Genomic DNA, 23,582 nt, shown 5'->3' with positions numbered 1-23,582 from the left:
GCCTGAGCCGCCCCTGCCTCCGCCCCCGCGGGGCAGCGCCATCCCGCCGCTTTTGCCCCCTGTGGGGACAGGGTGGAGGGTGAGCGGCGCCAGGGCCGGACGGGAGGAGAGCGGGCGGCTCAGGCAGCGCCGGGGCAGCCGCGGTCGCGGCGCGCCGCTGAGGCGCGAGGGCCCCTGACGCGGCGCGGGGCGGTGGCGGGTCCGGCCCGGCCGTGAGGGCTCCGAGGGCGCTCTGAGGGCTCTCCGAGCGCTGTGCGGGCTGTGGGAGCTCTGAGGGCTCTCAGGGGGCTCCTCCCGCGCCGCCCCCCCGGCCCGCCGACATGGCATCGGGGCTGCGCGCCGCCGGGTTCCCCCCCTGGAAGCGGCACATCGCGGCGGAGCTGCGGCGGCGGGACCGGCTGCAGCGCCAGGCCTTCGAGGAGATCATCGTCCAGTGTAAGCGCTGCTCCTGCACCCGTCCGTGCCGTCAGTGCCTGCGGGGACGGGGCAGAGCATGGTCCAGGCTCTGCTCGGGGGGCCCAGCAATGGCACAAGATGAACGGGCGGGAACTGATGCTCAGGAAGCTCCACCTGGACATGAGGAAGAAAATCCTTGCTGTGCAGTGACCGAGCTCTGAACAGGCTGCACAGGGAGGGTGTGGAGTCTCCTGAGTGGGGATATTCCAGAACGCTCTGGATCCAATCCTGTGCCACGTGCTCTGGGGTGGCCCTGCCGGAGCAGGGAGGGGGGACCAGGTGACCGCCGTGGGCCCTTCCAGCCCGAGCCGTTCTGGGATTCTGGGATTGCCCCTCCTCGAAAGCGGGAGAAGCGGGGCGGCTCAGGGCCCTGGGCCTCGCTGTGCCGCTGGGACGTGTTTGTGGCAGCTGGGAAAAGTCGGGGTTCTGCTTTATCGAGGAAAACGAGTAGTTGTTTCTCTCAGTTCCCTCAGAGGATGGGGCGCTTTGTGGTGCGGACAGTGATTGAATGTGTGAATTGTCTGCCCGATTCCTCCCCAGATGCTTGTGGAGTTGGGAACAATAGTGCTATTGACCGTGCTCACGGTCCTTTGTACAGCCGGGAGCTGCTCGGGGGCCGGCACTGTCTGTGCGGGGCTCCCCTGCCCGGCGTGTCCGGAGCGATCACCGGGCACTGCCCGCACACACCGCGGGGCTGGGGCTGCACGGGGCTCTCAGCGGGGCTCGGGCTGAGCGGGGCTCGGGCTGAGCGGGGCTCTGCAGGGCTGTTCTTTTCGCTGTCGTCCGAGGGGCTGTAAAGAGCCTGAACTTCGAACTTTTCCTGTTCTATCGGATGGCAATGCACTTGAGCGGTCTCCCTCTCTCTGTTAAGCTCTCTTACACCAGTCCCACACAGCATCTGGACTAAGGAGGAATTCTTGGGGTTATAGGTGGGTAGTGCCTTAACCTGCTGAGATCAAAGAGGAGAGAGAGCACACTAATGTGGTGGAGGCTCCCATAGCATTTGGTTGTGTCACAGTAATTAAAGAGACTAGATCACAGCTGGTAGGAGAAGGTGGGAATCTGGATTTGCTTTCTGGTTATCTTCTTAATTGCACTTTTTGCTCTTGCAGATAACAAGCTGCTGGAGAAGTCAGACCTTCATGCAGTGCTGGCTGATAAGCTTCAAGCAGAAAAATATGACATGCAGAGCAGACATGAGATCAGGTGTGTAAAACTCCTCCTCTGTGGTGCACCCTGTAACCTTACACAAACAGCTTCTGGGACACTACAGTGATCTGGCACGCAACAAATCTGTTGAACTAAAAATAAGTTACAACTGTGTCTAAGCATGTGATGAAGTTACAGTACATTTACAGAAAAGTCTGACCAAGTTTGGGACAGAAATTGATTTGTCACAAACTCACAGTGTGCAGGTGGAGCAGAAGGAGCTGCTGCTTCTGATCTGTTTGCCTTGTAATGCTTATAATATTTGCTTGCTGTTAGTTCCTAAGGATTATGAAATTGTTGGATTGCAGTGCAGGGAGAAACTGATGTCTTGGTTTCTTTCAATCCGTGTTATTACATAGAAGGGGAGAATAGAAAAAAACCCGATTGTGAAGTGTCAGTCCCAAATAAGCACCAGATGCTAAAGGAAGGTTTCTTCTGCCTGCTGTTTGGCAGGAGTCCCCTCTAACCTGGGAATAGCACTCTGGTGCTGCAGGCAGAGGTCATGCTGCTCATTCTGCTGGTGTTTGACTCCAGAGCAAAGCAGTGTCCTTTGGACAGTCTCTACATCCCATAGGGAAAGTCTCTTGGGTTCTGCCCTTGGTGTACCTGAAGAAAAGGCAGGGCTAAGGAGCACAGAATTCCTACTTCTGTGGGAATTGCTTCCTCTGTTGAAGTTCTTTTTGCCCTTGTCCTGGAACCAGCACAGCTCTGTAATGCAGAACTGTGCAGATGTGTCTGACTGGGGTACAAACCAAATCAATGTAGCAGAGAAGGAGGATTTGCAGGCAAAATGTCAGTGTTTGGCCAGCAGGCTGGAGTGACCTGTGTGAAAGTTCCCAAAAGCTTCCTGGTGGCTGCAGTTGTCTTGAACCATCTCCAGTTTATGGGAATCGGATCCTGGTTGAGCACCTGCTCCAAGAGATGGGGCTGGAGTCGATGAGGATGAGAAGACAAGCACAGAAACAGCATCTTGAAGTAAATACTAAGCTGAACTCTGATACTGTGCTCAATATATGGCAGTTTTTCAAAACAAAATTACTTTTCTAGTCCTAGATAGCTGAGGAAAAACGTTTTTACTTCCCTCAAGGCCAAGGGAAGAGTACCTAATTCTGGCTATAGGGGTATGCATGGCCAGAGTTATAGGATGTGTTGGATATTACCACAGGGCTTGGCTTCCTGTCTGTTTGCACACAGTGTTTTGGGAATGCAGTTAGTGCAGCATCAGTTCAGTGAGGTGTTGATTGGTTGGTTGGTTGGTTTTTGAGAAGAGCATTAAGTTACTGATATCACTGTGAGGCCTTTCAGCTTTTGGATGCATTATCTGTTTCTCACTGGACTGTTACAACGTGGAATGACTGCAGAAAGGGATGCAATTGCCTTGTTCTGTTTGTCTGCTATAATGAAGTTAAAATTACAATTTTTTTAAAAGTTGTAGTTCAAAATATAGCTGCAGATGTGCTCAGAGTGTGTGTGATGTGTGATGTGTGTATATGCCTTTTAAAAGCCTGTTTTTCTCTGTCTCTGCCTCTGTGCTTTCAGAGACATGAGTGATAAATGTTACGGTCATAGTTGTTTTGGGGAAGTGATATGTGTGTTCTGGTGTGTAGAAATTCAAGATTATCTTACAGTAATACTGTGTTGTAAAGCACAGTCAGAAACCACTCCAAAACTTACCTGCAATCAGGGCATAGACAGCACAATGGAGAAGTGACTTGTCACACCTGGGACTGTAAACCCAAGAGCATGGAAATTACAACCCTGATTCCCTGGATTTTGGTTCTGTGCCCTCTCCAGATACCCAGCATCTTCAAGGTCCACCAGCTCCCTCCAGAACAAATCGAGGGGGTAAAACATTTGTAATTGTTCCAGCATTTGGAGAGTGTGCTTTTAAGACTCACTTTTCTTCATGCAAATTTAAACAAAGGCTAGTTATCTTCCATTTGATTTTGAATTCTGTTTTACAGATGTACAAAAAGGTGAATCTAGTCCTCAGGAAATGTAACTTTCCTTTTGGTTGGTGCAGGAGTGTGTGGTGTGGGAGCCTGGTTTGGTTTGTTATGAATGACCTGTGTCTCTGGTGCAGTGTAGAGAATCCAAGGGAGGCAATGTCCTGGGACTTTCAAAGGCACAGAAACAATTGATTCTGGTTTGTGACCTTTCTTCTCTCTCCAGCTGCAGCCCAGGACACGATGGCACATGGAATGATGCTCAGCTGCAGGAACTGGCCCAGCTGAAGATAAAGCACCAAGAGGAGCTCACTGAGCTGCACAAGAAACGTGGCGAGGTCAGAGAGTCCTCTCGTGCTCTGAGTGGTCCCTACGTGGCCCTCAGGGGGTGTGACCTTAATTTTACCAAGCTTATTAATCATCATTTTTTCCTCCTTTTGTGTAGGGCCTTTTTAAGCTTCCCCAATTTTTGATGACTAAAATCAACCAGAGGTGGCTGGTCTGTAACACTCACACCAGGAGATGAGAGCTTACATTGTCAGCACAGCATGATTTTAAGTGCTTAATTTTGTGTTTCACTAATAGGTTTTTAACTGTACTAGAGGAGGAAGGAACTGATGTGGGTCACAGAGCTGTGTATGACCACTAGTTCTACATTGAAAAGTGAGAGCATAAGTGGCATGTGTGGTTTCACTGGTCTTGCTTTGCAGCACCACTGCTGTGAGAGGGGATGGAATAAACAAGCATAAGCAAAGGTTGGAAGAGCAATGATGTTGGACTGGAAAGGGAGTGCTGGGTCATAGCCCAGGAGCTCTGTGACTATGGCACTTGGGCTTGGAAGAGAGGAAAAGCCAGGGGGTTTGAGTTTGTGTTTTTGGAGGGTTTTTTTGACAGGGAGATGTGGAGGCTTCATCGGCAGAATTGGGGTTTTTAGAAGCACAGTGGTGGACTGAATGAGTCCAGAAGCTGGTACCTGAATTGTACTGCAGAATTCTATAGGGAAAAGGTGTGAATGACCTGGAAAATGCTGTCATGCTCCTCTGAACACATTTCACTGGAGGTGTGGAAAAGCTCCAGTGTCAGCAATTCTGAGCTTTCCAAAGGGGAGACAGCTTTCTACAGGAGGTGTGCACCAACTACTCAGGGCTCTGACAAGTCCTTCTTTCCCCCCAAGGTGGTGTTCTAAAAGCCACCTGCCCAGGCAGGTACTTTTCTCCAAGCTCTGACTGGAGAGTTGTGATCTGGCAGCTGCAGCTCTGTAGTGTTGGCCTGTGCACTGCAGACACTCCACCAGCAACTTTCTCTGGGGGAAAGCTCTTGGTGACACCTGAGTTTACATGTTTACAACCTGCATGTCTCCTGCAATGGCTGTCCTGGCCAAAGCAGGAAGATTTGTTTCTTGGTTGTCAGCACTCATTTGTTGGTTTACTTACTTGGCAATTTTTAGTTTCTATATTAATTTTTCTACTACTGAAATTTCTTCCTAATATGCATTTTGTTTGATGTGACTTTATTAAAGAAACGTTTTGAAGGAAGAGATTGAGATATCAAAGGACAGCAACTTTTTAACAACCCATTTTTGAAAGTGGATTCTCTGTTTTAATGACCTATGTGATAAGGACAGCAAACAGATCTGCATAGAAAGCTGGGGAAAAAAGACCTGAAAGGTGTGATCCATACTTTGAATTGGATCACAGCTAGATTGGTGTGTGTGTGCACTGGTGGCTGCTCAGGGTGTGTTATCCAGCTGGCACCCCTGCAATTTGTAACATGATTTTCTCCTCTCCATAGCTGGCCCAGTCTGTCATTGATCTGAACAACCAAATGCAGCAGAAGGACAAAGAGATGCAGATGAACGAAGCCAAGTGAGTAGGAACTGTTTTGTCTGGGGCCAGACTTCTGTTCAAGTTCTTCATTAGAGTTATAATGTTCTCTAGGAGTCCTAGCCAGGGGCTAAAAATGCCTTTGTGAGGCATTGTGCAAACAGCACAGAGAAGATGGCACGGGTCCCAAAGGACATCCTCATTGTTTTGTATATTTTGTTGCCATTCCAGGATTGCAGAGTATTTGCAAAAGATTTCTGACCTGGAAACAGAGTGCCAGGAATTGCGTAGCAAACTGCAAGATCTTGAGAGAGCTAATCAGACACTGAAAGATGAATATGATGCTCTCCAGATCACCTTCAATGCCTTGGAGGAGAAACTAAGGAAAACTACTGAGGACAACCAGGAGCTGGTGTCGCGTTGGATGGCAGAGAAAGCACAAGAAGCCAATCGTTTAAATGCAGAAAATGAAAAGGATTCAAGGTGAGATCCATGACCTCTATTTGATAAACTCAGTGTATTTTTCAGTTATGAGTGCATAGGATAAAAGCAGATTTAGTTTTGATCTCTGAGATCTCTATTCTTGCACAACACAGTGAGAGTCCAGAACTTTGTGTTCCTTCTTCTGGCCAATGCAGACTGATGCTTTGTGAAAACATTCCTGTATTTTAAATGAATAAAACATGTTCTTTTGTTTCTTGAGCAACATTTAACTGTGGCCTGAAGATTATAAATCAGATAGAAACTGGGGTTTTTTTTGCTGGTATTATATTTGGACTTCTGTTCAAATTGCATCTTGTACTGCTCCTAGTTTTATCCTTTTTTGACTTAACTAACTTCAGTGTTTTTTGCATTCCTCTAAAATGAGCATCTGCCATGAGACTGAGCTATGTATAACTTGCAAAAATAGGTTTGTGTGGTTTTTTTCCTTGCAAAATATTTTTTCTTCTGAATTGCTTCAGCTTACTTCCCAGCTAACAATGCTTGGAGAGTAAGAGCTATACTGCGAGTCTCGTAGTAATGGGCAGTTTTGTATTAGCTTTACTGACATAATCATTATTTTGGCAAGTTTTTGCCCTCCAGGCTAATCTGTATCCATATGAGTCATAAAGGGCCGTGGGTTCACTTTGCCTTATTGCCACACTGGAGTGATCTTGTCCTTTGCTATTCACTGTAAGAAAACTGCATCTCCTGCTTTCAGTATCTTGAAAATCAGGATAAAATTAGGGCAGTGAACTGATTTTTTTTTTTTTTAATTTTACTTTTTTTTTAATAAATCTTATGAAGCCCATCAAAACTGTGCAGGGTAGCCTTTGGAGTGTGCTTTTTTTAAATAACCCTGGGTTCTTTTTCTTAGGAGGCGCCAGGCCAGGCTGCAGAAGGAGCTGGCAGAAGCTGCCAAAGAGCCCCTGCCTGTTGAACCGTAAGCAGTCATGATTTCTAGAGTCTCCTTCATAGTTTGTGCCTCTTGTCTGTGCAGATGCATGATAGATGGGATCTTTGTTATTTCTAAACTGGGTGAGGGAAAGGAGCGTTTAAACTTTCACGTAAAGTCAGAAATGCAAAGTAATTCTCCCTACTTGAACTTACAGAAGAAGGAGCTCTGTTAGGACTCAAAATAGATGCTTGGGCTGAAAGTCCCAAGAATGGTTCATATGGTCAGTGTATGTTGTCATCTTGGCATAAAAATATTTGTTGTATGATGCCTTTGGTCTTTAAAATAATTCTTCATGAAATAGCAAAGTCATGAAACAATTACTCTGGAGTTGCCTGGGTTTTAAAGGTTTAGACTACAAAAGTGCTCAAGGATTTCCAGTAGGAACAGGTACTGAGTGAGTCAATGTGGGTGAAAATATATCCCTCACTTCCATGCTGGGAGGGATTTATTGTCTGAGGAAAAAATAGATCAATGTGAAGTTACTTTACCTGGTAAGCCAAAGAAAAATCTCTCTAGTCTCTTGTTCTTTCTCTGCTGTGTTTACCCCTGGGTGGTGTTTAACCAGGTGACTGAAGTGGGCAGTGGATGGTGTAGGTGCTTTGCACTGGGCTGATAAGGTGTAAGCCCAGTCCAGGACAGCAGCACGTGCTGCACTATCACTGGGCACTGCTGGGAGTCTCCAGCTCCTTCTTGAGATCTGTGTCTTTATATTCACATCCTGTAATCCTGTGGGGTCCTGTGCTGCACCTCCTGGCACATGATGGGAGCAGTGTATCTGCTCTGAAACAGGATCTGTGCAAAAGTTTGGGATGGGGAGTATGAGAGAGCTTGTAGCATAATTGCTTCTGTAAACTACTCAAACTGCTTCACAGATGGTTTGGATTTCTTCTTTGATTTTGTAATTGTTGTATAAATGTGCTGCTTACTGAAGGGGAAAATTGCAGCCTTTCAAGGGGAGTGCCCTGGTGTTTATATTCACTTAAAATTATGTTGTTAACATGGAAAGTTCTTTTGCTACATAGTTTTAATAGCACAAACTTTAGATTTTTAAAAAGAAATATTGGCAGAACTTGATAGTGTTTTATTGAAATATCAGCTTGATACATTAAATCAGAGTATATATTTTCCATAGCCTTTTCATGTATACTGTCCTCCAAAATCTTAGAACAGAAAGTGCAGCTATGCAACAGTCCTATCCTTTTAACTTCTTTTGCAGCTGAGTGTTACCTGATGGCAGGAAATTGGTTTGCTCCTATTTAAGGCCTGAATTTAAACTTCCTCCTCAGTCAAATGGCATTAGGTTGGTCAAGTGTGTTTAAAAATAGTTTGTCCTGCAAAGTCAGCAGTGAAGGAAAGAAATACTAGTTGTCAGAGCCCACAGTGACTAATGGGGGAAAATGTTCAGCATTAGCTGAGTAATTTACCTGGATTAATTTATGGTACATGTGTTGGAACCTCACACTTGTGTTCAGTCATACAGCAGCACTTCAGTGGAATGAACCAAAACATCCCTTGTACTTAATGGTGCACCACCTGAGGTACAACAGTGTAGAAAGTATGAGGATGTCTTTGGTGTGGGTGAAGGGGGACAATTCAGACTCTTGTGCTTTTTTTAGCACTTCCTTGTTCTGAAACAGCAAAAGGTGCTGGTGCAATATCACCTGTATTTGGTGGTGCAGTAACTCCTGCTTTTGTTGTTCTGTAACTGTTCCAGCAAATACAATTCACTCTGTAGTGAAGCCTTGCCTGAATGTGGCAGGTTGCTATAATGCTGTTTGTAGTGCTGAGAGCTGAAATGGAATGTCTGTAGTAAGGAGAATCTGGGAAGGAGGTCTGTCAGTAGAAATAGCGGCTGTGGAAATCCAACCCTGTGACCAGTGATGAGGAATTGGCAGCTGGAAAGAAAAAACCTGAAATTTATTTGCTGCCTGTGCTTGTTTTCAGACGTAGTCTGTTGAATGTTACCTCTCTGGCAGTGACAGCCAGGTCTGTGTGTTGTCTGGACCTACCTGCGTGTTACTGCAGCTGCATAACCCTGGAGTGGGTTGGGCGTGGACACTGGCAGACCCTGGAGCGGGGTCACCCTATCAGTTGTGCCTGTTGCTGGGTGGTTTCCGTGGGAAGCTGTGGCTGGTTGGGAATGAGATGTTCTCTCTCACTCCAGCAGGGATGATGACATCGAAGTGCTGGCGGATGAAGCCTCGGACACAGCGGAGGAAACCTCTCCAGTGCGAGCCGTCAGCCGCGTGGCCAGGTACGTGGGCAGCAGGGCTGTGGAGCATGTCACTGAGCAAGAACAGGGGGCACAGGGGAGTTGGAACACTGTTGGGAATGTCACCTAGGATTTTGAGTTGCCTTTAGCTGGAACACAGTTTAGTGCTTCCACCAGAGCAGTAGGAAACTCGTGTTCTGTTACCGTGCTTAAGATGTGCTGGTTTTCCTGTGCTGTTTTAACTAAATTACACTAGTGCCTAAAAAATCTGTTTAAAAACAAAATAGTTAATAACATGGGTATAACAGTGCCTGTTGTGTTTTGCCTTCATTACTACACATGACAACAATGTGACTTTGCAAATAGCTGGGTTTAGCTGAAATACTAAAGTGATATTCACCTAGATTAAATGCATCTGTTTCTTTCTCTAAAATAGCAGTGAGTGGAAAGTAAGAGGTAGTTACATGAATTCACAGATTAATTTGCTTGAAACTTCAGACTTTGCACATTCATATCTAAACCCAGCAATTCACGGGGTGAGGTTGAGGGAAGTTGCAGAAACTTGACTCACAAGCCATGTTCTGAGTTGCAGTTACTGGTGACTTTTGCACTGATGCCTTTGGTGTTCTCTGTCTCTGGGCTGGGTCTGCAGGGGAGGGAGTCCTTCCAGGGACGTGTTGCTATGAAATGTGTTTGTGTTGATCTTTATGTGGAGAAGCTGTTCGCAAGGTTTAAACCTGTGCTCCCCTCCTTCAGTAAGCGACTCTCCCAGCCAGCTGGAGGCCTTCTGGACTCTATCACTAATATCTTTGGGTAGGTTAGAACACTTTCACCTCCTTGTTTTGTATATTGGTTTCAATGTACGCCAAAATCTTGGTGATACAGGGAATACGAGCAAGTATTTTCAGCCTTTCTTCTAGCTTCTGCCTTTCTTTTTTTTTTCTTTTTTGTTCTCCTCAACTTCCTGTTTCTTCCATCTTGCCGTGTGCTGACCTCTGACCTTTCCCTCCAGTCTGTCTGAGTCTCCCCTTTTGGGACATCAATCTTCTGATGCTGCCAGGTGAAAACATTCTCCGCGCTTAGTCCAGCATGTGAATGTATTCCATTGAAGTAACATGGAACCCAGCTGCCTTGTCCTGATTAGATTTCAGATGTTGATAACTCTGGCTAGAAACTGTCTACAGTAAGAGAGTAATGAGCCCCTCTTTGTGGAGAGAGTATGTGGGGTTTGCTCTTACTTTCCACTGCACTTTGCTCCTTTAATAGGGTTATTTAAAATAAGTCATTGGGTTCTGTGCTTAGTGTCCAGAGTGGAGCCAGTCCTTCTAAGCCAAGCTCTGCATTAGGTAGATGGTCTTTGCTTAAATGGAGCAGCCCATTTAAGGGTGTGGAATGGAGCATTTTGCTGCCAGGGATGTAGTGCTGCAATGGTGTTGAGTCTCCCTAGACATAATGATGGAGCTGCAGTCATTGCCATGTTTCTCTTCTTATTAAAAAAGTAAGGACTGCTCCAAAATGAGGTCAGTTATCAGTTCAGGTAACTTATCAGGTGAACTGTGAAATACCTGAAGCCACAAGTGAACGTAGTGTTATACAACAAACGTAATTTTTGAAAGATGGGATAAAAAAAAGTTAAAAGTACCTTCCCCCATTTTTTACTTGCTGTGCAGGGTAGTTAAGTGACAGGTACAGATGGATGAACTCAAGAGAAACAGTGTTCCTTGTTCATTTTAAAGTGTTTCTACTTTGTTTCATCTCAGGAGGCGTTCTTTATCCTCACTCCCTGCCCCCCAGGATAATGTAGAGCCACATCCAGGTGCCAGTAAGGAAGTGAGAGTGCCCACTACTGCCATCTGTGTCTTTGTGAGTATAGAACAAATTCTCTGCTCTGCCATTCCTTTTACTGTCCTTGGAGGTAGTGAATCCTCTTGGTGTGGGAACTGATGTCCTGGAGCTGTTTCTATTAGCACTGCCAAACAGGAAGGAGTTCTTGGTTTGGTAGCATAGTTCATTCCCTGTAATTCTTAGCCCAGGTGTTTCCCAGAGCCAATGTGCTTGATGTCTGTCTTGCTGAGGTCAATGATGACAAAGAAGTTTTCTGAGGGCACAGAGGAATTACACTCCATTACCCTCTTGGCTCCCAACAGTCTCTGTTCTATCACGCCATAGTAGAGCTGTGATTGAGGAAGAGATTGCTGACAGTTTGGGATTAATTCAGGCCAGTTCTCCACAGTGAAGGGAGTTGTGGCACCAAATGTAATCCAACAGACCTGGTTAAGAGGAGCTCATGGTGGTGGGGTGTCTTCATTTGCTGTGCATGATCAAAGGTTTTCAAGCTGAGACCTCCTTTACGTGTTCTTTGGCCTCACAAGGTGAAACTTAAATTTCTGTGCAGGGCATTGTCTTCTGAGTGATAGGTACTGCAGGAAATTGTCTTGTAATGCAGCTGCTTGTTTGGACAGGTGTCTGGAGCTTTCTCGGGCTCTCCAGAGCTGGATGTGGGTTTTTCATGGGTGTGAAATGACTTATGTTTTTCATCCATAGACCCATCGTGGCTCACTGCAGTGTGGAGGCTTGAGTATTCCTGCCTGCCTTGGTACCAGCCTCCCTGGCAGAAGTCGTGGGGTGGAGGAAGAAGCAGTGTTACCTTAAGGGAGAATAGAGTCATGGCTTAAGTGACAGCTGGAGCTTGAAAAGGGACCATCAGCAGAGGAGATGTTAGGCTTTAGCTCCTGTGTTTTGAACCCAGATAGAATGTCAAGACACATTTGGTCTGGCACAGCATTCCAGGAATTAATGCAAGGACTCTGTGGCAGACACAGGGAGCAGACTGGGCTCACCTTTGGAGAGGTGAGTAGAAGGCAGAAAAAGAAATCACTTCAGCCATCATTCTCAGGCAGAGCTTCTAGGCAAGGCCTTTGACCTGCTTTGTTGTGAGTGGCTCCTCTGCACCTGCAGGGAGATCAGATTTGAAGTGTGATGACCCCTAAATATGACCTGGCAGACCAAGTTCAAGCAACAACTTGCAGAAAAATATAAGAAAGGCTGGTTTTGAAGGAGCAGTTACTGAAAAGACTTGAAAAGGAATGCAGCAAATTAATTGATAATGTGGTAGTAATACTGTGTGGGTAAGTAGTTTAAAGCTGTGAAATTAACAGGGCAATAAAAAGGAATGAATCTTAGAATTTTCATAGGTTTTAAAAAGTTAAGAATTCAGAACATTAAGCTGTGAGAAAGCAGGGGTGTCCCTGCACATGCAGATAGGAAGCACAGCTTAAGCCCAAGTTCTCTGGAGAAGGTGCTGTCACACTGTGCTGGCACTACTTCATCACCAGTGTAAGGCAGCATTATCACCAGTGCACTGAGGGAATGCAGTTCACCTGTTAGGCTGTTTTCTAGCAGACTTGCCTAACTCAAGCCTGACTTGAGTGTTCCATGGCTGCATGAACTGTTTGGATCATGTTCTATGGCTGTCTCTAGATGGAGAAATGAAAAGTTAGTTTCCTTCTACAGAATATCACCTGTTACTGCTTTCTGTCCTGTCCTCCCTTTCCTTATTTTTTTTTCTGGTGTAACTTAAAAGCATTGTAAGGCTTTTGCCAGTTTATTATCCCTGCTGAGTCCTTGCTGTGGTGTGGTTCTTTATGTGCCTTTGTTTTTTTTTCTCCAAATAAGGATCAGCCTTTTTGCCGTCTATACCCCACCAGCCGTAGCAGAGTTTGTCTGTGGCTTTGTTTCCTATAAACTGCTGAGAGACCCACAGCTGTGATTCTGTGTAACCTTTTCGTTCTGTGGCTTTCTGCTGTGTGGGGTTTGGGCTGCCTGTGCTGATTCCACTTTGGGTGGCTGTTCTTTCCTCCCCCCAGGATGCACATGACGGGGAGGTGAATGCAGTGCAGTTCAGCCCTGGCTCCCGGTTGCTCGCCACAGGAGGCATGGACCGGAGGGTGAAGCTTTGGGAAGTCTTGGGAGGTAAACCTTTTTGCTTTGGGGTGTGGTGGGATGCTAAATAAAGTCACATTATGGTTCACTTTGTGTCAGCTTCTGTTCTAATCCGTTGCTGAAGTTTTTGTTCGTCTTTCTCTGTGCAGATAGGTGTGAGCCCAAAGGTTCCCTCTCTGGTAGTAATGCTGGGATTACAAGCATAGAATTTGATAGTGCTGTGAGTATCTGTGCAATATCCACTGTTTGTGATTGGGAATAAATTAATGGAATTGTGTTGTTCTATGCTATCAGTTTACATTCTAGTTGAAAAGTTACCTAAGAAATGAGTGAAAACCCAAGAGTAACTGCAAATAGTTAAAAGTGTACAAAAGATAGCTATTTGGTAAGATGCAATCTGTAATTCTCATCTTTGCTTTACAATTCAGAAGATGATATGCAGCTCAGACATTGGCTGTTATGGGCTATTATGATAAAATTACAATAAAATACACTTGGCTTTGTCTAAAGTAAGAAATTAGTCTTCAGCTTTCCACTGAAGCTGGCATAACAGCACGAAAAAGCAAATGCACTGAGGCTTTATTTCTGTGAAGTTTATTTTCATAAGTGTTTTACTGAGGTCTGTGATGAATAGTAAAAGGTCTGATTATCCCAAGACTTGCACTTCCATGACCTTTTCTCCCAGCAGTTTCTCACCAGTCATGGCACAGTAATGTCGTGGCTGGCAGAGTGTTTGCTGACAGCTTGAGATGTGCTCAGTTCATGTTCACCTGGAGTATCGGAGACATGGCTGGGATCAGCATCCTACAGTCCTGCTTCAAGGAGTTTGGGGTCTTGGATTGTTCTAAGTGGACACGTGATCTGACTTTTGTGCTGAGACCTCTTCCATAACACAAAGCTGACAGAACTTCTGCCCTTTGGGGATGATTCTGTGTGCCAAACTTTACTGACACCCAAAAGGATCCTTCCTGTGGACACTGACCAGCTTATTAGAGATGTGCTGGTGCTGTTCATCTGCAGGAGAAACTAGTTCTGATTTTTGCCTGAACACATTTGAGGTGAGAACCACCTGAGGTAGTGGACTTACAAGGATTCAGGAAAGTCTTTTGAGGTGGACAGGGGTGCAAGCATGAATTCTGTGGTGTCCATTCTCCATCATGGATGACTTGTGAGAGCCTAAAGCCATGAACAAGTCAATTTATCTCTCCTCAGACAGGTTTAGTTTTTGGAATCTTAGCTTAAAACGTTAGAATTGTAATGAAAACTGCAAGAATCAGGCTAATTCTGCTCTGAGGCCTGTCTAAGCACAGCTTTTACCCTGTGGTGAAAAAAAAAAAAATAAAAAAAGATGAAAGAAAAAATATGCCTCCACAACAGATGAGGGTAAACTAGAACCTGTTTCCTCAGTGCAGCAGAAGGGAAAGGAGAATGTCCTTTTTGGTCTGGTTATAATTGTATATTCTTATAAATTCTTATTGTTATAATAAGTATATTGTTTTATCTATAGTCATGATTCTACAAATCACTCCCATTTTGGTGATAAGCAGAAGCTGTAGCCCTTTTGGAAGGAACACATTAACTTTCCAGACTGGCATATGCCACTGTGTTTTTGGTTTTATTCTTTTTTTCCTGTGGCAAAATAGCACTAACATGGTTTTAATGATTCATTGGAAATATTTGAGTTTAATTTACATCTTGACTAGCGGAAGGAGTTTTAAATGAAACTTGTGTTCACAGGGTTCTTACCTCTTAGCAGCTTCAAATGACTTTGCCAGCAGAATCTGGACAGTTGATGACAATCGATTACGGGTGAGTCTCATGAGGCAAAGAGGTGTTTCTGTCTTGTATTCCCATTCTGTCTAATGGGGATGTGGCAATTTTGGAAGTTGGGCATTTGCAGACACATTTAGTAGTTCTTTTCGTTAGCAGGTGCTTTATCTCTCGAAGGTCTGTGTGGGTGCAGGGTTGGTCTGTGCACAGCCTTGCAGGAAGTCCCAGTTCCTGCACATTTTCCCAATGCAGCCCCCCCACTGCAAACCTTGCCACGTAAAGTACACTTCTGTGCCCCCCTCTGGGGAAGGTTAAATGCTTCCTATGGTTTATGGAGAGCCACCTCAATGTTTTAGCCTTGCTCCAAGGAGAGGGCTGCTGAAAAAGGGTTTGCAGAAGACAAAGAGGGACTTTTGGTTTAAGTCAGGAGCAGCTTTCTTGAAAAGGAGCCCTTTGCCTGGCTCTCCAAGGCAGCAAGCCCGAACCTGCCAGAGTTTATTCTCAATGTCTTTTGAAAGGCTCCTCCTTTCTTCCTAACTCCTTTATACTCACATTCTTCTCTACCACTTGGCTCTAATTTAAAGAAAGTTTCACCTTTGATTGACTGAAAGAAAAGTTTCAACTCAGCTTTCCAAGAGTTTGAGGGTTTTTAATTTCCTGTGTACTCTTGTCCTCAACTTTTTGTTTTAGGAAGATGCTACTTTGATATTCCAAATCTTCTGATATTTCATGTCTTCCTTATAACCAAGAGATGCATGATAATTCACTGAGTAGTTCTCAGTGTGGAGATGTGAGGTCTCAGTTAGGAAAGTGAAGAATATCAGCTCTTTTGCAGCTTCTCTTTGTTGAATGTGAGTTACAGGGAGTACAAGTTTAGCAGAGCGTAGGTTACTTGCTACAAAAAGTTAGTTTTGCCTGCAAACATCCACCTGGCTTCATGTAATCTTCCTGTAATTTTTTGGAGTGGATTCACTGTTTGCTGAGATAAAATAGTGCACTCTGTTTTGAGAGTGTGTGGTATGGATTTGTCTTGGCTTGCACAGGAGCCAGAGGCAGTGAAGCTGAAATCACAGTGAACTGTGCCACACACTCCCTGCTTAAATGCAAATACCTGCCTGTAATGTCTGTGCAGCAAGAGCAGAAGAGACATGCAGAGTGAAAGTTAGTCCTTGCTGGAGTTTGTGTCCTTTCTTAAGAAAAGGGGTCTTTTTGAGATGATCTTTGACTCTGTGTTGTGTTTCAGGGCTTTTTTTTTCCCAAACTTTGTTCCCATTCCATTCTAAAGGGTTTTTCTTTTGTGTTTCCCAAGCCCAGATTGCTTTGTGTAGTTTGATAGTCCTTTGAGTATTTAAAAACTCTAAGTATCTAGAAATATTTCTTGTTTTTCATAACTCTTCATTCATTCATTATCTGTTTTATGATTTAGGATGTAAATATTGAGCAGTTCTAAGTGAATGCTGTTCATGTTCTCAGCCCCACAGAGCCTCTCCCTGCACTTACAGAAGCTGCTGCAGGGAGTTTTTCTGAAATCTCTGGTTGTCTCAGCTTTTAGGCTTGAAGATGTAACAACAGTCGGGACTTTATACCCTGTTGTGTCCTTGAGGGAAGCTCATTATAAAACCAGGAAGGCACAATTTCCATTTGCAGCATGGTTTAACCCCTTCTCTTGGCTCCTGCAGGGCTGTGTTGCAGTTGCCATGTGTCCATGAAGTGTAGGTGAATGGAGTGTTAGGAAGGGAGCTTTTGCAGGTTCCTGAGTAGCAGGAGAAGCTGCAGCCAAAGGTGACCTGTGTCTCCCATCCTCAGGCTGGACTCTGCGGTACTTACCGCTCCTTCTCAGTGTTAGTCCCTGTTTGACTGGAAGAGATGTTTATTCCTCCAAACAGTGCAGTAGATATGCAAGTTGTGATTGAAGCCAGTGGAAATACACAGTTTCAGCCTGTAAATCTCTTGTCCTCAGCACACCCTGACGGGCCACAGCGGTAAAGTCCTGTCAGCCAAGTTCCTGCTGGACAATGCGCGCATTGTGTCGGGGAGTCACGACCGGACCCTCAAGCTCTGGGACCTCCGCAGCAAAGTCTGTAAGGAGACATAACTGCTGTCCTTCATCCATGTGCTTCTGCTGAATGGGCATGGGAGTCTGGCCTCAGATAGATTATTTCATCTCCTTGCTAGTCTAAAGAAAGGAAAAACTGGCAGCCGTGCCATTGTCTGTTGTTATTCAAGTAACTGGACTGTTTCTGCCTGTTACCTGGAGTAAGGAATCCTGTGTGTGCAGGAAGCACTGTTAATGCTATTACACTTGATAGCAGCTTTGGGAGGGTTCTTTCTTTACCAGTCTGGGGGGGCCTACTTCAGTCTTCCACTAAAAACTTGGAACCAGGTCAGGTTTTTTAACCCTGAGGTGGATAGAAATGTACCAAAAATTTCAATGTCTAAAATGGAGGAATTGCTAAGATCCAGGTTTTTCTTTGGGAGAAACACCTTGTTTCCTTGGCTTTTTTTCCTACTGATGGCTCTTCAACTTGCTTGCACTTGAGAGACCAGTTGAGATTCAAGGTTACCTTGATACCTGGATCATGAACAGAGGTCAAGGAGACAGTTTCATGTTGTTTAACAGCAGCAAATTATAGCTGGCTAAACATGAAGTAGAAGTAAAGCAGCTGTCACAGGCACATTTAAAGGGATATTAGCCCCAGCAAAGGAGATTAAGAAGGGCAGAGAGGTTGCTGAAGACTTAAATCAGGATTATTCTAAGACAGAGTTTGCCCCGTGGCACTCCTTGGGCACTGCTGTGTGTGGCCACTGTGTGTGTCAGGGGGGTTTGTAATTGTTTTCTGTCTCTGTTTTCCTCAGTTTGTACAGTGTGAATTTAAGTGTGTCACCATTGGTTTCTCCTTTTTAGGTATAAAAACAGTGTTTGCAGGATCTAGCTGCAATGACATCGTGTGTACTGAGCAGTGTGTAATGAGTGGACATTTTGATAAGAAAATCCGTTTCTGGGACATCAGGTAAAACTATCATAGGAGAGCTTATGGTGTAGGAATGGTTATGGGATTGCTGTCAGGATAGTCTGAGCTAGGGAACTCTTCTACCTGAGCTGGGAAGCCAATGAGACTGTTGTAGGAGTTGCAGAAAGCCATTGAAAGAGACTTTTTTTACTACTTTTATACTATTTGGTATTTTGAATTTTGGATTTTTTTTGGGGGGATGCCATTTCTTTTCTGAAAAGGCAGCCTGCTTGCTGGTAAATACTCTGCATTGGTCAGTATTTGCTGTTCTAGGATGGGGTTGTGAGGAAAGTTGTATCTATCTGTCATCTGGAAATGTTATCCACGAGGTGGGATCTAGCTTGGGAGAGAAACAAAGCACAAGAATAAACCAAGTAATCCTTTTTCTCCTCTTCTTCTACACTGGGACAAGTCAAAGTTTTGATACAGTGGTTTGGCTTCTGGATCCTGGTTCACTACTGTCTTTTTCCCTTCCCTTTTTTTTCCCTTTCTGTCTTTAGGACTGAAAGCATAGTAAAAGAGCTGGAGCTGCTTGGAAGAATCACAGCTCTGGACCTGAACTCGGAGCGAACAGAGCTTCTCACCTGTTCCCGTGATGATCTGCTCAAGATCATCGACCTGAGGGTTAGTGCTGTCAAGCAGACCTTCAGGTGAGTGTGTTCTTCACAAGAACAGTGGGAATTTCAGAACTGGGTTGTGGATTGTCCTCAGTACTGGAGTGTTTTTCAGTACCTCCATGGAGAGAACGGTCTCTGAACTCTTTTTCTACGTGGTGGCAAAGTTCTCTAGAATCTGACAGCAAAGATAAGGGGATGCTGGAGTTTATTTTGAACCATGCAGAAATCCTTACCATGATCTTCAGAAACAACCTGAAAGTCTCTCTTCTTATAAATTAGTTAACAGTTATCTGATTCTAACTTTTCAGTGCCCAGGGATTCAAATGTGGCTCTGACTGGACGAGAGTTGTGTTCAGGTAAGGTCAGATATAAGCAAGGTACCTGATAAATCTTTCCTCAGCCAAAGTGAGCGATTCCTGATGCTTGGCTGCATTGGTCCCCACTTACAGCCAGGAAAACTGGGGTGGAGTTTGTGATTCACCCAGTGTTTCCTCTTGGTCAAGATAGTGTTATCTCTAGATGTTGATCCAATGTCATGAAACACTCTGATTTCAAAGTGCTTTCACCTCTTAGTGCTGGCAGGTGGTAACACAAAACTCTGAAAGGAGTAGTTAATGCCAAGTTTCTTGCTTAGGAAGTTGTGGGTGGAATGATGATGTGTGCTGAAAATTGCTGACTTGTTCTTTGCCTTCTGCACCTTGTTTGATCTCGTAGCCCTGACAGTAACTATGTGGCTGCTGGTTCAGCTGATGGGGCCCTCTACATTTGGAATGTGCTTACTGGGAAATTGGAGAGGACGCTTGCAAAGCATCACAGGTGAGGAAGGTGGGACACACAATCCAAAGTGGGGATCTGGGTTGTGAATCTTGCTGAGCGATGATAGAGTTGTTGTTGTACAGCCTTGCAACTTATATTGGTGTGTGAGAATTCTTAATATGCAGATTCCTTATGGATTCATGACAGTATTCTCTAGATTGAATTAGGTTAGATTTGTTATTGTTACCTTCTTAAACTAAGATATGATTCTAATAAAGTATGTTCAATATATTTTGAAGAAACTGTACCTCTCTCAGGCTTATTAGAAGGCCAAGTCTCTTGAGAGCTGAGAAAGTGCTTTTTAATTGATGATCACAGTATTATGGTATTTCATTCCTGCGTTCAGTGTTGTGGAATTCAACTTTCTTGTAAACTCACCCCTGGCTTCTGTTTCAGTTCTCCCATCAATGCAGTGGCGTGGTCGCCAGCGGGTGCCCACGTGGTCAGTGTGGACAAGGGCAACAAGGCTGTGCTGTGGGCTGAGTTCTGACTGCTGGAGGGTGCACGGCTCTGTGTGGTGCTGCTGCTGCTCCGGGGCTGAACAGGAGGGACACCCGAGCCCAGATTCATCCGGAGTTGGGATATTGACAAGAGCATGGGCTTTGCTTTCCAGAGGGAAGTTCTGGAGCAACGGAGAAAGGAGCCTGAGTCAGACTTCTCACGGCCGTCACTGCACTGTGGCACTTGGACTCAGCGAGGGATTAGCTGTTCTGGATGGAGAATGCTACTTAGTCATGCCTTTACATGCAGTATCTCTGCACCAAGTGGAGCAGAAGATACTAGCAGGATTCCTCACCAGACAGCTGTGCCAAATATCCTGTCACACAAATGTATCTACAGCACTTCTGAGGTGGAAACGTTGGGAAGGAGTTACTGTGTATGCTGACTTAAAACATGTCCTGTCTCCTGTGTTCTGTTCTCGTGGCCAAGTTCAGGTGTGGGGCAAGAAGATCCTGAAATGTGGACAGGTCCTGGGCAGTGTGGAGTGTTGGAACAGCTTTTAAAGAGAGTCTCCTGTGGCTCTGGCAACTCTGCCTTGGAGTTTTACCAGCTCTGTTTGGATCTGCTCTGATCCCGGCACAGGCTCTCCAGCACTGTCCTGTGAGCTCCCTGTATCGGTTTCACTTGCTCCTGAGGTGATGGTCTGTTCTTCAGGACTTCTGCACCCACGTGTTGAAATGCCCTTCAACAGCTTGGGCATCACAAACTAGAAGATTTTTAATCTTTTTATACCACAGGCAGTTTGGTTACTGGGCGTGAGGAGAGAGAAGTTCAGCTTGTTGAACTTGTTGTGGAAGTTGTGCTGCTGTGCTGAGGAATGTGGTCACACTGTGACTTCAGTCCCAGAATGCACATGTTTGGTCCCTTTTCCTGTTCATCCGTCCTGTCCCGGCGGCTGTCAGTAGAACACAGGGGAGCAGTGGGGTCAGATCCCAAATCCATTGTTTGTTTTGGTGCTGGCAATTCCAGGCCATTTGCCCCTTGTTGAGCACACGTGCAATATTCCCCCTTGCGCTGGAGCCCTCTGTGTCACGGAGCGGTGTCTTGGCTCTGTCCCCGTTCTGGCACCCCAGCCCATGGTGTGGCTGGGAGGGAGCTACCTGGCATATCTTTATCCAGCCAAACCTTTCCACATCATCTGGGCCTCAAGACAAGCCACCAGCGTTTTATTGCCTTTTTATTTGCACTTTATTTTCTTCTTTCCCGATAGTGTTTTACTGAGGAAGTGTGTTCTTCTCAGGGGCTGGGCTGGGGGCAGCTGCTCTGACAGGCTCCCTCTAACCCAGCCTTTTGTTCAGACACTTTCTGCAGAGGGGACTTAGAGTATGTGGGGCAAAGTTTTTATTTATTCAGCTGCCCATAAGAACTTGACTGTAAATAAACCTGTGTTCTGCTTTTAAAACCCCACAGTGCTCTGATTCATTTATTTGTGTGTCTGTGTGTGTGTGAGATCTCATTCAGAATGAGCATAGAGGGGAACCTGAAATGTCATTTTCGTGGTGAAGTGTGAGTTTGTGTTCAGCCACATTGTGGGATTTGGTGTGGAGGGGGAAAGAGGATAATGCTCCAAGCTTGGAGCTGGACATCCCACAGGGGCAGCCTGGGCCTGCCCTGTCCCAGGAATACTGCCTGGAGACTGAAGGAATTCTTGCCACACTGAACAAGTGCCTCCATCCTTGAAAGGTTGATGTACTCTTGGATGTTTTGGATAAACTACTGAACAGAGGAAATCAGGATCTGTATTTCAAACACTGCTGAAAACAGAAGGCTTTTCCTGCTGTGAGACTTCAACTGCTCCCTTGTGAAATTCTGAAGCCAGGAGTAGGAGTTCCACGTTCCTTTAAAAACACAAACCCCCCTGTTGAAGATGGTGTTCTGGTTCCAGCTTCAGAGTAATGAAGCAAAGCCTTCAGCTCTTCAGTGTGCACATTTCGTAACTAAGAACCATCACTTGCCACCCTCCTTTTCTCATAAGAAGCTTCTGTCCAGCTCATGGAAGTGAGAACTGTAGTAAAAATGAAAAGTTGGTATTCTGAACCATTTCTAAAGGCGAGGTGCTTTTTCTTCTGCCTGTTGCAGTGGCAGACAGTCCTTGGAAAGGCACCTGCCACGAGTCTGGGTGACCTTGGTTACTGTGGAAAAGCAGATCCCTAAATGGCAAGTCAGCATGATGAAAGATTAGTGGGAGATTAACGTAATCAAAACTGCAGGCTCTGCTCAGGAGGATCAGAATGGGTTTAGGATGTTTATAATTTAGGCTGCTACACTTGTGTTTTATTACAGCGTGGACACAGATCTTGCACAAAGGGCTTTATTTGGCCCCTTGATGCTGTTATGAAGCAGGTTAATAATGCTGAAGGGTAATGGCCAGCTAGCTAAGACCTTAAGCACTTTAGATTAAAGTTCCTTAGGAGCAAGGTATGCAGGAAATTCTAGTGAACAATTTTAGCTTTTTTTTTCCCTATATTTTGATTACTTCTGTTGCCTCCTGTTCTGCTTCAGCCTGAAAGGGAAGAAGAGCCAAGGAAGGGACCTGTGGTGCAGAAGGGGCTGTTGCAGTTTCATTTCTAAAGGTGGAGCTGCCCTTCAAGTGGTTTTGGGGATGGGCTGGGCATCTTCCTCCAGATCGAAGGGTTATGGAGAAGCTGTTTCCAAGGTCCTCTGAGAATGTTTGCAGTGGCACATGTACCAACAGGAATGCTCATCCTCCCCTGGAGGACTAATGACCCTGCAGGGGCTGCAGCACAAACTTGTACAAAACCAGCTCTCTCCCTTTTGCTTTTGCAAAGTGTGACTGAATAGAAGTTGTTAATTTGCTGAGCTAATTTCTGGAGTTTCTTCCCTACTTCCTGCAGTCAGGACCTGGCTTTCCTTCTGCAGCACTGGCACATGTAAATTCATGTGGTTTAAGCCTGGCTGGTTTGTGTTTGCCAAAGTTGAATAGACAGAGTAGTGATTAAGCTCTCCAAATAATCCACCTCCAGTTAATAAAATGTTGTTGGAATTTGGAAAACTCCAAAAGAGCTGAGGAACACTGGTTCTGTGATTCGTTTTTTGGAAATAATTTGTGTAACCCAGCCACTGTATTCAGGCTAATGTTGATGATGGTTTGTGAAAAGCAAGCCTGATTTGTGACTGCAAGGTTGCCTGAGCTGGAGGGGCTGTTGGGCTGGCAAGTTGAGAGGATCTCATGTGATCCTTGGAATCAAAGGAACACATGCAACCAGAGGAAAGCTACAGCTGTTCCTGCAGCTTGCAAGCCAAAAATTACACATACTGTAGAGCAAAATATCAAGGCCAAATTCACTGGTGGGGGGTAAAGCTACTCTTGGAAGATTTATGAACAGAAAAGCTGAAGTTAATTGAAATATCTGTTTCTTAAATCCTAGATGTTGTACCTCTCTAACTAAATTAAGGGAGGGGCTGTACTAGGCAGCAACAGTGTTTTGCATCACATGCCAGTGGGATGTTGGTGAAACAATAATAGATACATTGCTTAGTGATTGTGAGAATGACACATTGTTCTCAGTGTTTGATGGTCCATCAAAATGGCATTTTAGTCTTTTCCAAACTCCTTTTCTCATAAATGGCTTTTGTCCATTCAGCTTCTTACCAGGCTGGAAGTCTTGGAACCCTGGGGAGGAGGAGATGGAGCATTAGAGTGAATAAAGCTGCTTTTGGTAACTGTCCTGTGCTATGTAAGTGTGCAGTGTTTCCAAAGCATGTGAGTAGGACGCTGTAGACCCCTTCACTGGCTGTCTGAGTGTCCTTAGGTAATGCCTTATGTTGCTGACTTAACCACTTCCCGGTTGACCCTTAGCCCAAGTACAATATTTGCTCT

The 23,582-nt window shown here is 45.2% G+C and overlaps 1 protein-coding gene and 2 non-coding genes across 9 annotated transcripts; all 3 read left to right on the top strand.

Annotated features, from left to right (window-relative positions):
* The first annotated feature begins 212 nt into the window (after window positions 1–212).
* ATG16L1 (autophagy related 16 like 1) lies at window positions 213–23,528 on the top strand. Of its 7 annotated transcripts, none has more exons than XM_027703683.1 (19): window positions 213–435; window positions 1,569–1,662; window positions 3,838–3,949; window positions 5,403–5,476; window positions 5,666–5,917; window positions 6,792–6,857; window positions 9,037–9,126; window positions 9,841–9,897; window positions 10,097–10,144; window positions 10,845–10,947; window positions 12,951–13,056; window positions 13,176–13,246; window positions 14,764–14,835; window positions 16,757–16,877; window positions 17,702–17,807; window positions 18,308–18,457; window positions 18,733–18,780; window positions 19,139–19,240; window positions 23,347–23,528. In XM_027703683.1, exons 1-19 carry the CDS (start codon window positions 321–323, stop codon window positions 23,399–23,401), a joined length of 1,842 nt encoding a protein of 613 aa, XP_027559484.1. In that variant the 5' UTR covers window positions 213–320; the 3' UTR covers window positions 23,402–23,528. The 7 variants fall into 7 exon arrangements, with proteins under 7 accessions (XP_027559484.1, XP_027559483.1, XP_027559482.1 ...); XM_027703682.1 differs by lacking the exon at window positions 23,347–23,528 and adding an exon at window positions 19,637–21,150 and having other exon boundaries at window positions 215–435; window positions 9,040–9,126; XM_027703681.1 differs by lacking the exon at window positions 23,347–23,528 and adding an exon at window positions 19,637–21,150 and having other exon boundaries at window positions 215–435.
* Window positions 11,159–11,428, top strand: LOC113977646. Its single transcript, XR_003537379.1, has one exon.
* LOC113977645 lies at window positions 13,645–13,907 on the top strand. The gene has a single exon (XR_003537378.1).
* Window positions 23,529–23,582: the final 54 nt, after the last annotated feature.

Source organism: Neopelma chrysocephalum, unplaced genomic scaffold (genome assembly GCF_003984885.1).
Source record: "Neopelma chrysocephalum unplaced genomic scaffold, ASM398488v2 Primary Assembly neopelma1_252, whole genome shotgun sequence".
In the NCBI taxonomy this organism is placed as follows: Eukaryota; Metazoa; Chordata; class Aves; order Passeriformes; family Pipridae; genus Neopelma; species Neopelma chrysocephalum.
Note: the sequence above shows the minus strand (reverse complement) of the source record. Positions and strands in the feature narration are given on the sequence as shown.

Bases quoted from the DNA above. Each gene is read 5' to 3' on its own strand.
- ATG16L1 (XM_027703681.1), top strand. From the start codon at position 321: ATGGCATCGGGGCTGCGCGCCGCCGGGTTCCCCCCCTGGAAGCGGCAC. The intron at 1,663-3,837 runs GTGTGTAAAACT...TTCTCTCTCCAG, and splicing joins CAGAGCAGACATGAGATCAG to CTGCAGCCCAGGACACGATG. The intron at 13,057-13,175 runs GTAAACCTTTTT...TTCTCTGTGCAG, and splicing joins GCTTTGGGAAGTCTTGGGAG to ATAGGTGTGAGCCCAAAGGT.